Here is an 11,919-nt window from a genome sequence, read left to right on the forward strand (position 1 = left end):
TGACGGAACAACATAAAGCTGAATTTATTTTCCTAGCTGTTGAATACAGTGATGACAGCATGAATGATGCAAAGAACATTCTTCAGACAATCTGTTCTTTTGTGAGCAGTACACATGCCTACATGAAAGGACAACTTTTGTGTGAAGCCGTTAGAGAAGATCTACTGTGGGAGAGGTGAGTGTGAAGGCCTGTTGTGTTGTGTGTTATTGGCCTGGTATGTGATAAAATCCTGAGAAGTTACCATTTCAGCTGGTACGCAACAAGTGCCTTTATATGCTTTCCCTATAAACGAAGTGAGAAAATAATCCCTGAAAGTAAAAATGACAAGCACATCAGAGAAAGAGGTTTTAACTCATCCTGTTCCCGGCATGTTAGGGTTTTTTTGCTTCCAGAGTACAGTATTGTTTTTTCCTCCCGGCTGTGTGTGTATTTTGACCCCTTCTATTTTGTAGTTTAGCCTTCCTTGAGTTGTCTTTGCTTTGATTAATTAGCATACCCTGTTCACTTTTCTCTTTTAATAGTTTTAAAGAGAGTCCAGGCACAACGCAAGGCTGTCGCATATCTCTTCTATTGATTGATTATATGGTCATGAATCAAAATCTATTCAGTTGTATTAGTGAAAAGAGCCATATTCTCTGAACACCAGCTTCTGACGCTTCGTAATTTCTTTTCCAATAACACATAAATCTTTCCTATTCCTCAAGAAACAGATTTATAGATCTTCCTTCCCCATGTTTAATACCGTATATTATCTTCAATAATGCTAATGTCTTCCAAAATTTAATGAATTGGATGCTAGGAATTGCATTTCTACTCTGGCCACTTGCAGTAGCCATGTTTGTGGAGATTAGAAGTATTAACCGAGCTTTATTCTCAGTTTTGGTGGGATCCAATGATACAGCCGCAGGTATGGCTGTCTTTATAGAGATACATATATATGTATATATAGAGAGAGGGAGTTTTCATTTTTCTACATATCAATTTTTAAAAAAATTCAAACTTTGAAACATCCAATGACTTCCCTTCTTCTCCTTCCATTGAATTTATTTTAATGCCACCAGCATTTTGAGCTGTGTACAATTATTTTCCATATATTCAATAAATATTTTCCACTCTTCGCTAAATATACGTTCTTCTTGCTCTCTTATTCTGTGGGTTAAACCTGCAAGTTCTGCGTATTGTAACATCTTAAGTTGCCAATCCTCTTTTACAAGGGACCTCACTCACTTTCCATTTCTGGGCCAACAAAACACGGGCCGCTGTTGTTGCATACATAAATAAACTTTTCCGGGACCTGGGAATTTGTGTCTGGGTTATTCCCAACAAAAAGGACTGGTTTTTTTGGGAAGGTAAATTTAAACATTTTTTTCAGCTCATTATAATTCAGGCATAGGTAAACTTGGCCCTCCAGATGTTTTAAGACTGCATTTCCCATCATCCCTGACCACTGGTCCTGTAAGCTAGGGATGATGAGAGTTGTGGTCCCAAAACATCTGGAGGGGCCGAGTTTGCCTATGCCTGTTATAATTCTTTCCCCAATATTACTTCACTTTTCTGCATGTCCACCACACATGGAAAAAGGTTCCTTCTACTTCTTTACATTTCCAACACATAGCTGATTCTGCTTTATACTTCTTAGCCAACCTACTGGGAGTTAGGTACCATCTATGGATTATTTTTAAATAGTTCACTTTCAGAGAATAACACGCAGGAAATTTCAGATCTTTTTTCCAAAGTTTCTCTCAGAGGTTTAGGTCTATATTGTGTCCTATATCTGTTGCCCCGTGCGTCATTGATGCTGTAACTAGCTTGTCATTTGTTTTCCATTCTAATAAGAAATTATACATTTTAAACAAATGTTTATCCTTATTTTGCAACCATTCTTTTTCAAATTGTGAGCTTTGGTCCGAAAACCCTTTTTTTTTATAAAAAAAATCTACTTTAAACGTTTCATATATCTGGTGGTATTGTAACCAATCCGTAACATGGCTCCTTAACTTCTCCGTAGGTTTCAGTCTGGGTTCTGCAAAGTCCAGCAATTCCCATTGTCTATCCATATTAACTCTCTTAATTGTAATTGCTCCGATGGGTGATTACCATAAAGGTGTGTTTTCCTTTCTAGCAGATTTTTATATTTCTCCCAGACTCTCTACAAATTCTTCCTGAGAATGTGGTTCATAAAACTCTTACAGATTTTAGCTTTCCCATACCAAAGACATGCATGTTGGCCAAATTCCTAAGAGAGGAATCATAGAATCATAGATTTGGAAGAGAACACAAGGGCCATCGAGTCCAACCCCCTGCCAAGCAGGAAACACCATCAGAGCACTCCTGACATTTAGTTGTCAAGCCTCTGCTTAAAGACCTCCAAAGAAGGAGACTCCACCACACTCCTTGGCAGCAAATTCCACTGTTGAACAGCTCTTACTGTCAGGAAGTTCTTCCTAATGTTTAGGTGGAATCTTCTTTCTTGTAGTTTGGAACCATTGCTCCGTGTCCGCTTCTCTGGAGCAGCAGAAAACAACCTTTCTCCCTCTTCTATGTGACATCCTTTTATATATTTGAACATGGCTATCATATCACCCCTTAACCTCCTCTTCTCCAGGCTAAACATGCCCAGCTCCCTTAGCCGTTCCTCATAAGGCATCGTTTCCAGGCCTTTGACCATTTTGGTTGCCCTCCTCTGGACACGTTCCAGTTTGTCAGTGTCCTTCTTGAACTGTGGTGCCCAGAACTGGACACAGTACTCCAGGTGAGGTCTGACCAGAGCAGAATACAGTGGCACTATTACTTCCCTTGATCTAGATGCTATACTCCTATTGATGCAGCCCAGAGTTGCATTGGCTTTTTTAGCTGCCGCGTCACACTGTTGGCTCATGTCAAGTTTGTGGTCAACCAAGACTCCTAGATCCTTTTCACATGTACTGCTCTCAAGCCAGGTGTCTCAAACCAGGAATAATGAGGCAGCTTGCTGCTGGAGTGCAACTGCGGCTCGACCGCCGGGAAGGCCCAGCTCCTAATGGAACTGAGTGGGCCTGTTGGGAGCTTGCTGTGGTTCACTGCAGGACCCTGTAATGTCCTGACCGTCCCCAGGACTTTCTTTGGGGTGCTTGTTGCCTTCGAACTACCCCAAAACTCCCAAAAGCAGCCGCTGGGTTGCTGCAATAGTGGCACCGGCTGCCTTCTCCCCTCGCAGCAAACCGGAGTCCAGGGATGGCTGTCTTAAAATGACTAGAATGTTAGTGTACGTAAAAAACTATACATTCACAAATATCATTTGGAACTCTGAACACCCACATATTAATGCCAACGTTCTCCACTCAAAGAATGCAGTGAAAACGTAACAATGATTAGCAGAAGGGAGTTTGTTCAAGGGGGCTTCCACAGTCTTTTCATAGAGCATCAGTTACGTGGCAGAATATTGCCCAGCAAGCCCCTGCCATTGGTTGGTGACAGCTGTAGCCATTCAGATTTTTCTTCCCTGTTGTTGCACACCTTTGGTATAGAATTGGCAGATTTCAGGTCCACCACTAGACGTGATGGCTGCAGAAACATTTTCAGAACCTTTATCTGTCCTTTTTAAAATAATAATAATAATAATAATAATAATAATAATAATAATAATTTTTATTAAGTACAAATTAGAAAACATACATATTTACAACAAAAGAAAATACAAAAGGAAAAGAAAATACATATAACCAAGGAAACAAATTAGAGAATACTTTGTCTCTTTTCATATTTACAGTTATTTATACCTCTGTAAAATGCTATTCACAATAAAGGAGTGAAATGAAAGATAAGATATCAGAAAAAAGAAAAAAAGAACAAAGAAAAAAGAAAGAAGTAAAAGAAAAAGATCATAGGTGAAATTTTTTTAAAGTAGATAAGTATTCACTATACATACCCGTTTCCCATCTATATTTATATTCAATTGTATAATTTCATCTTGTCCTTATCTACCTTAAATAAAGTTTTTTGTTGTTTTTTTAAGACTTCCACCGTTTGCCTCATGCGTTTTTAATAATCCGTTCGTCAGATCCTCTGTTCTTCATATTTTCCCTTTGGATTTCTTTAATGTCTCACTTTGTATTTTTTATATTACGCACAAGATTATTCTAAACACAACCAGATTTTTGTAGTCCAGCCCTGGTTTTGTAAATAATCATTTAAGAACCCCCATTGCTTCATAACCATAGTTTTGGATTTTCTCCTTATTATATCCATCAGTTTTGCTAGTTCCAGAACCTTTATTTGCCCTAAACGCACGTACAGTGTGCCTGGAAAATGGGCTGCAGAGAGGTAACAGGCAGCAGGAAGTCTTGTAATCTCCCATTCATTTGTCCCTTTTGTTTTAAGAGAAGTATCCGTCCTCCTTTAATAGTGATTTACCAAATGGCACTTGATCCAGCTTGTGTGAAGCACTTTTGCTCCCCATGCAAAAGTTGGAGCAGGAACTTAGCCGCCTCCTGATGAAATTGTTGGTCAAACTACTTAACCTGGGATACATCCTGCCAAAAGTGCATTTTAACTAGCCGGTCGGTTTATGTCTGGGGCTTTTCTAAAAAAACAACAACACTTCTGTTGTCTTAATTTTTTCTCCTCCTTCTCCAAGGCTAGCCAACACCAAAGCAGCGGTGAAGTCTGCGTGTGCCGATGACTTTGACACCCCCAGGGCTATTGGTGCAATTATGGACCTCATTCACCATGGCAACAGGCAGCTGAAGGCCGTCACTAAGGTAACCTGTTAGGAGACGAAGATCAGAAACCGACCATTGTCTAAACGGTTCTGTACTGACAGGTTGGTTTTATTATTTTCCTAGGCGAAACCTGCAAGGAAAAATAAAGACAAATGATTCTCTCCCCCACCCTCTGCCACATCCCAAGACAGGCATTTATACAAACTGCATTTCTAGAATCAAACCTCTTTTGCTGTGTTTCAGAGCACCAAAAGTTTTATTTCCTTCTTGCTACTTGGTATTCTTAGGCAGCTGAAGAACTTTTACATGAGCCTTTTTTCTTCACTAATCACACCGTTTAGTTATGTATTTACAGTTGTACCTTGGTTTTCGAACAGCTTAGTTCCTGAACGTTTTGGCTCCCGAACATTGCAAACCCGGAAGTGACTGTTTTGCTTTGTGAACTATTTTTGGAAGCTAAATGTCTGACGGGGCTTCCGTGTCTTCCAATTGGCTGCAGGAGCTTCCTGCAGCCAATCAGAAGCCGTGGTTTGTTTTTTGAACGTTTTGGAAGTTGAATAGACTTCGGGAACGGATTCTGTTCGACTTCCAGGGTATGACTGTATTTATATGAGAGAGAGAGAGAGAGAGAGAGACACGGAGGAGTACCCAGGTAATCTTTCATAGAAACTGTTGTTTTCCTGAGTTTATTCTGTTCTTTCCCCTTTTCTTGCCCAAATGTTGGCTTGTTGCAAATTTAAAAGAAAAATAGCTTCCAGCACAGTTGTAGCGGTAGAGATTTTCAGGTGTGAACTGACTAGCACCAGGGCTTTCTTCCACCTGGAACTTGCCGGAACTCATTTCTGGCACCTCTCAGGTGGGTGCCATTTCCATTATAAGAGAACAAGGCAGGTATTCATGGTGAGTTCCGGCACCTCTTTTTCTAGAAAAATAGCACTGGTGGTAGCGTGACAGACATAGCATCCAGGTGGAGCAGAGTGATCCTGAACTTGGAAGTCAGAGTTGTCCTCACCCCCAGGAAGACGACTTGCTCTTGTTGGTCACTAGTGGTGGGCTTTGCTGCAGGAGAACCAGGATGAGTCTGGCTCCAAGCCACCATAGACAGCTCATCCCTGTTGGTTTGCTTACAGACAGAGCAACACGTTGCTAATATATGGGGGCAAGATGATGATGCACAGTGACCACTGTTAGTATGGCGCTAGGATTATATTTACCCCCCCCCCCAAGTTTTCCTCCAGAATGGCATGTAATTGCCACAGAGGCCATAGGAAGATTGGGGATTTATGTACTGTGTTGGGAAGGCAACCGTGAATAGGCAGAAATGCTGCCCTGCTTTGGGGCCTAATCGTGGAAGAAATTACGAGCAAATGTTTTTTGGTCGGTCTACTTTTAAGCCTATCTTCATGCCCATTAATGTCTAGTATTGGTGAGTTAGTTATTAAATGGCACCAGATATTCAGGGAGTGTTGAATACTCTGCCCAAGGCAAAATGTTGAAATCCGTGTGTGTGTGTGTGTGTGTGTGTGTGTGTGTGTGTGTGTGTGTTTGGGAGAAACTGCCTGCTTCCTACTTGCTTGGTACCCTTCTCATTTTGAGTCTAATGGGTAAAGTCCTAAATGGCCGCTACTTCTGGAGCACTGAACTCTTTACAGTGGTACCTCGGGTTACAGACACTTCAGGTTACAGACTCTGCTAACCCAGAAATAGTACCTCGGGTTAACAACTTTGCTTCAGGATGAGAACAGAAATTGTGCAGTGGTGACACGATGGCAGCAAGAGGCCCCATTAGCTAAAGTGGTGCTTCAGGTTAAGAACGGACCTCCAGAACGAATCAAGTACGTAACCCGAGGTACCACAGTAGTTCCATGTTTACTGTTTTTAAAGTGCCTTTTCTGTAAGCCACTTTAGTGAGCCATCTGATTGCATTAGCAAAGTTTTATCTACGTACAGCACACAAACACACACACGGTTAACTGTTAACAAAAGAACACAATGTTTTGGTTTTGCTTTGTTTTTAACTATTGAATCTTGGCAGTATAGATTCTAGCTCAGTGAATATCTGCATGCAATCCATCATCTGTGACATTATTATTATTTCCTAATGTTTTGCCCCTTGTTAAATTGATTTCTTGGAATTATGATATTCGCTAAGGCGAAGTTGCTTCCCTCCAAATCTTGACTTGCCCGAGATCTGTTATGTAACCAAGGCTGTATCGTAAAACTCTGCAGATATTTTATCCTCCCCACTCACCACACAAACATTGAAAATACAAAAATCCTTCACTATGGTTAGCCAGGCTTTGCAATGAGAAAAGCTGGCCTCTGTAACCTGTATAAATTGTGCAAATGTGTACAAACTAGTGTTTTGACTGCTCAAGACGATGGATGACTAAAGCTGGGAAGCCCTGTTTGTCTGCTGAACGAAATAGGAGTCTTCAAATGCTCTTGAATTTCTGTGGTTTCAATAGGTATGGCTTTCACACTGTTTTGTGCATGGCCTTTTCAACAGTAAGAGCTAGAAATGTGTGTGGAGCACTTAGATGGAGAGCTGAGTTTGGCAATGCTAGATGTTGAACCCAGCGTTAGTGCCGTTGCACAGAACTGCAGAATAATAATAATAATAATAATAATAATAATAATAATAATAATAATAATTTTTTTATTTATACCCTGCCCTCCCCAGCCAGAGCCAGGCTCAGGGCGGCTAACACCAGTAGAATTACAATAAAAACGTAATGGGGGAGGGGAACACACACACAAAAAACACCAATTTATTAAAATACGGGTTAAAATACAATTTAAAATGCAGCCTCATTTTAATTGCAGCCCATAGATCAAAACTATAAGGGGAAGGAAACATAAGGGTCAGACTGAGTCCAAACCAAAGGCCAGGCGGAACAGCTCTGTCATTCAGGCCCTGCGGAAAGATGTCAAATCCCGCAGGGCCCTAGTCTCTCGGGGCCAGTACTAAAAAGGCCCTGGCCCTAGTTGAGACCAATCTAAGCACCTTGCGACTTGGGACCTGTTGTGATTTGTGGACCTTAAGGTCATCCACGGGGCATACCAGGAGAGGTGGTCCCATAGGTATGAGGGTCCTAGGCCGCATACGGCTTTAAAGGTCAAAACCAGCACCTTAAACCTCACCCTGTACTCCACCGGGAGCCAGTGCAGTTTGTAAATCACTGGATGAATGTGATCCCACGGCAAGGACCCCGTAAGGAGCCTCATTGCAGCATTCTGCACCTGCTGCAGTTTCTGGGTCAGCTTCAAGGGCAGCCCCGCATAGAGCGAGTTACAATAATCAAGCCTGGAGGTGACCATCGCATGGATCACTGTGGCCAGATCAGGGCAAGAAAGGTAAGGGACCAACTGCTTGATACGGCGGAGATGGAAAAATAATGTGGTGGAAAACATTTTTTGGGACGGGTCAAAAGCTACATTCCCTTAAGGATAGTCAGTTAGAGGAGCAAAGGTCAGTGATGAGGGACACAATTCTTTTCTGTCTTCCCTCTTGTTTTCTCGCCGTCCAGTGTGCTGGATAAGAGAAAGAACGGATCACGCTTGCAAAATCTCTTCACTGATCATTTGCAGGGGGCTTTCTCCCTTGGTTCTTCCATGTGCTGGCTTCCCTCACCCCCACATTTATCCCTCTGGGCTCCCTATGCCTCCATTGCAGAATAATGGAACACAGTCAGCCCTATTTATAATATACACATGTGCACACAGTCTGATAATGTAGCTTTCTTTGTTAATGACAACCATGACCTCATAATTTGGCAAAAGATGTAGATGTAAAATACTGGATGGAATCACAGAATTGTACAGTTGGAAGGGGCTATCAGGGTCCCGGTATGCCCCACGGGTCACGTGGCCAGCGTGACGAAGCTGCTCTGGCGAGCCAGCACCAGCGCAGCACACGGAAACGCCGTTTACCTTCCCGCTATAAAGCGGTACCTATTTATCTACTTGCACTTAGGGGTGCTTTCAAACTGCTAGGTGGGCAGGAGCTGGGATCGAACGATGGGAGCTAACCCCCCCACGGGGATTTGAACCGCCGACCATATGATTGGCAAGCCCTAGGCGCTGAGGTTTGTACATTAAAAAAACTTGTAGCAAGAGCTGCAGGAAGGAGAGTGGCTTCAAGGAAATGCCTTGCTGTCCCGAACTTTGCCCCTAGGCCTTACAAGTACGGCCTGGCTTACATACCAGCGGCATTTTGTTTTCCTAAAATCTTCTTCTTCTGCTCTATGGCTAGTTACTGTGGTTAAGAAGTCTTCGCTCTTGGAAAGGAGGAGGTTTAGGCAATCTAGCAGATAAATAGATTCCCGCAGAGTATTGTTCGCTTTCATCTTTTGTCCGTGTGTGGAGAGATGTTATCGTTACATCAGCTCTTTTGTGTGTTTTGAAATCAGGAAAGTGGATCGCCTAGGAGCGCTGTTGTGTTTGGAGCCATTCTCTCCTACATCATGGAATTCCTTCACACAACTGGGATCACCCTTCTGGAAAGACAGGTAGGAAAGCACCCCACTTACCTGACAGTAAGACCCATCGGATTCAAGAGGACTCTGAGGAGCTGTAGTTAGGTGTTGTAGGGTCACAAAACCAGGCTTCTGACAAACTGTGTGCCTGGTCCCTTGTCCTTCAGAAAAAACATGTTTCCAGCTGATTCCATATTTATGTGCATATAAATTTTTATATGATACTCACCCTAACACAGGGCAGTTCCTAGGTGATTTAGAGTCAAGTTTGTTGTTTTTTTTGACTACTTCTTTTTAAAAAAATCAAAATTAAAATTGTCCTCCTACCTGATCCTCAGAAATCTATCTGGATTGATACAATTCTAAAGCACTGTGTTAGTCTTTGGCTTAGAAACCAAAAACAATAAGGCTGAAAATGAGGAACACTAAATAGGATGTATTTTCCTTTTCTGAAAGTCCTGATAACTATCGCTTAATGTATTCATTTTAGTTGTGATGCAAGAGTGTTGACAAGCACCTGGTGTCCATTTGGTTTTAGTTACTGCAATGTGATTGTGCTTTGTTTTACCTTATTTTACTTGGTGTGTGTGTTTTTTGGAGGGGGAAGTAAAAACATTCATTTAAATAAAATCATCACTACCTATCAGGACCAGTGGTCAGGGATTATGGGAATTATAGTCAGAGAACAGCTGGAAACCAAAGTTGGGGAAACCCTGGTCTATAGGGTGAAATACACACCCGTACAAATCACCTGCCATCCTGGCTTAGATGCAAGTTCTGCACTAGGTGCTTTCCTTGTAGGATTTTTTGTTACATTTGAAGAGGGCCTTCACTGTTTCGTTTTACTTTTTAACAAGATATATATACCCCTTAATCGAGAATAATGTATTTGTTTAGAAATGGCAATCAAAACAGGCATAATACAGCCCAGTTTGTATCTTATTTAAAAACTTATTTTTAATGTATGCAGTTAAATTACATGTCTGGGTATTCCTGGTGCCGTTCTGGACATGCCGCACATAGCTGGCTTCCTGTGTTAAGTGTATTGCATGTTGGGATTGAATTCGTGTTTTTGATTTATAGGTAGCTCCAGAAAACGAACATTCGGCCATGCTCTCCAGCGTGATAGATGAACTGGTGAGCTTCCGAACCAAAGTGCGCAGTTTTGCTCTTGCTGCACCCGAGGCTGCGGGGGGCGTGTCCGCAGATGGTGCCCCTCTGTCGAAAGAAGCCCGGCTGCAAAAGAAAACCGAAAGGCAGCAACTGTTGAAGGACCGAGCGCCCCTCTTGCAAGCGTGTGACAGCCTGCGTCGAGATCTAGCCATATACGGCATCAACATAAAGGTTTGCCTCTTTCTCTGCTCAATTCCTCCTGCCTGAACATTTCTGGCATATCTCCTCTGTGGGTTGTTTTAGGAATAGGGATTTATTGTGATCTTTTCTCCCTTCTTCCCACTCCCCCCGCCCTCTGGAACAGGCAGCTTTCCCCCTTGCACCCTAAATGGTTAAAATACAGTAGGAGCAACAGTAGATTTAAACTTGAATGGTCGTCACGTTTGGCTGAAGCCAGCAAGACCTTATTACTGCCCTGTCTTCTGCCTTTGCAGTTCTCAGTAGAAAAAACTGTTGAGCGTTGAGGAGCCTCTTTTGTTGTAAAGAGCCCTTGGGAAATTTTAAAATATTCAAGCACTCCTGTAGTTGCATTGTGAAGGCAGAGGAGTGATGCTGGCTTTGGGAAAAAGTGCTCCACAAAGTTTACTTGCCCCATAGGTACTAGCTGTGTTTTTCTTACCTGCCATGCAAGGACTATGTTGGGTGTGCGTGTGTAGATTTTAGAAGAGCAAATAAATGTGCAAAAGTGCTCTGTTCTTCGCAGAAACCCAACTTACTCATAATAAAATGGGCTTCTCGGATCCAAATAGTAAGTTGGGTTTCTGTGAAGGAGCTGTGATGATGGCAAAAGCAACCTGGGTTGCAATTCAGCGAAAGCAGACTGGGGGCCAAAAGTCCCATTGAAAACTTTGTGTACTTGGTCCAATCTTATGTGTGGACTTGCTCATGCTGCGCTGAGGGTACAAACCAGGCGTAAAACAGGAAGAGGATTGTTGTAGCAAGGTCCTCCTGGTTTCACAACCGAGGAGGACCCAAAAACTGAATGCTGGTTTATGTTTATTCTTATTAGTCGGCGCTGTGGCAGCAGGTCTCTTATCACCACTGCCTCAGAAAAGCTTAAGCCATTTCAGTAAAATAATCTTGGCCCTGTATAACTGAAGGAGCGTCTCCACCCCATTGTTCAGCCTGGACACTGAGATCCAGCACAAGGGCATTCTGGCAGTTCCCTCACTGTGAGAAGTGAAGCTACAAGGAATCAGGCAGAGGGCCTTCTTGGTAGTGGCACCCTCCCTGTGGAATGCCCTCCCGTCAGATGTCAAGGAGATGAGTAACTATATAACCTTTAACAGACATCTGAAAACAGCCCTATATAGGGAAGCTTTTTAATGTTTAATGTTTTATAATGTTTATATATAGGTTGGAAGCTGCTGATAGCGGCTGGGGCAACCCAGTCAGATGGGCGGGGTACTACTGCTACTACTAATAACTGCTAGCAATTCAACATTCTGCTGATTTATGGCACAATCCTATATATTATTACTCATGAGTAAGTCCCATTGTGTTCACTGGGACTTACTCCTAGGAAAGTGTACATAGGATTGCAGCTGTCATCAGGGAAACATCTTAG

The 11,919-nt window shown here is 42.4% G+C and overlaps 1 protein-coding gene across 2 annotated transcripts in view; it reads left to right on the forward strand.

The window, feature by feature from the left end:
- CARS2 (cysteinyl-tRNA synthetase 2, mitochondrial) overlaps positions 1–11,919 on the forward strand; it is a 36,323-nt gene that overhangs the window by 18,506 nt on the left and 5,898 nt on the right. For both annotated transcript variants that reach the window (XR_013837856.1, XM_079972726.1), the window contains exons 11-14: positions 37–175; positions 4,617–4,740; positions 9,114–9,212; positions 10,263–10,523. Coding sequence is in view for 1 of the 2 variants with exons in the window: in XM_079972726.1 (XP_079828852.1) it covers positions 37–175; positions 4,617–4,740; positions 9,114–9,212; positions 10,263–10,523 (623 nt within the window). In the remaining variant the exon portion in view is untranslated. The remainder of the gene's footprint in view (positions 1–36; positions 176–4,616; positions 4,741–9,113; positions 9,213–10,262; positions 10,524–11,919) is intronic.

Source organism: Podarcis cretensis, assembly GCF_951804945.1.
Source record: "Podarcis cretensis genome assembly, chromosome: 4".
Classification (NCBI taxonomy): domain Eukaryota; kingdom Metazoa; phylum Chordata; class Lepidosauria; order Squamata; family Lacertidae; genus Podarcis; species Podarcis cretensis.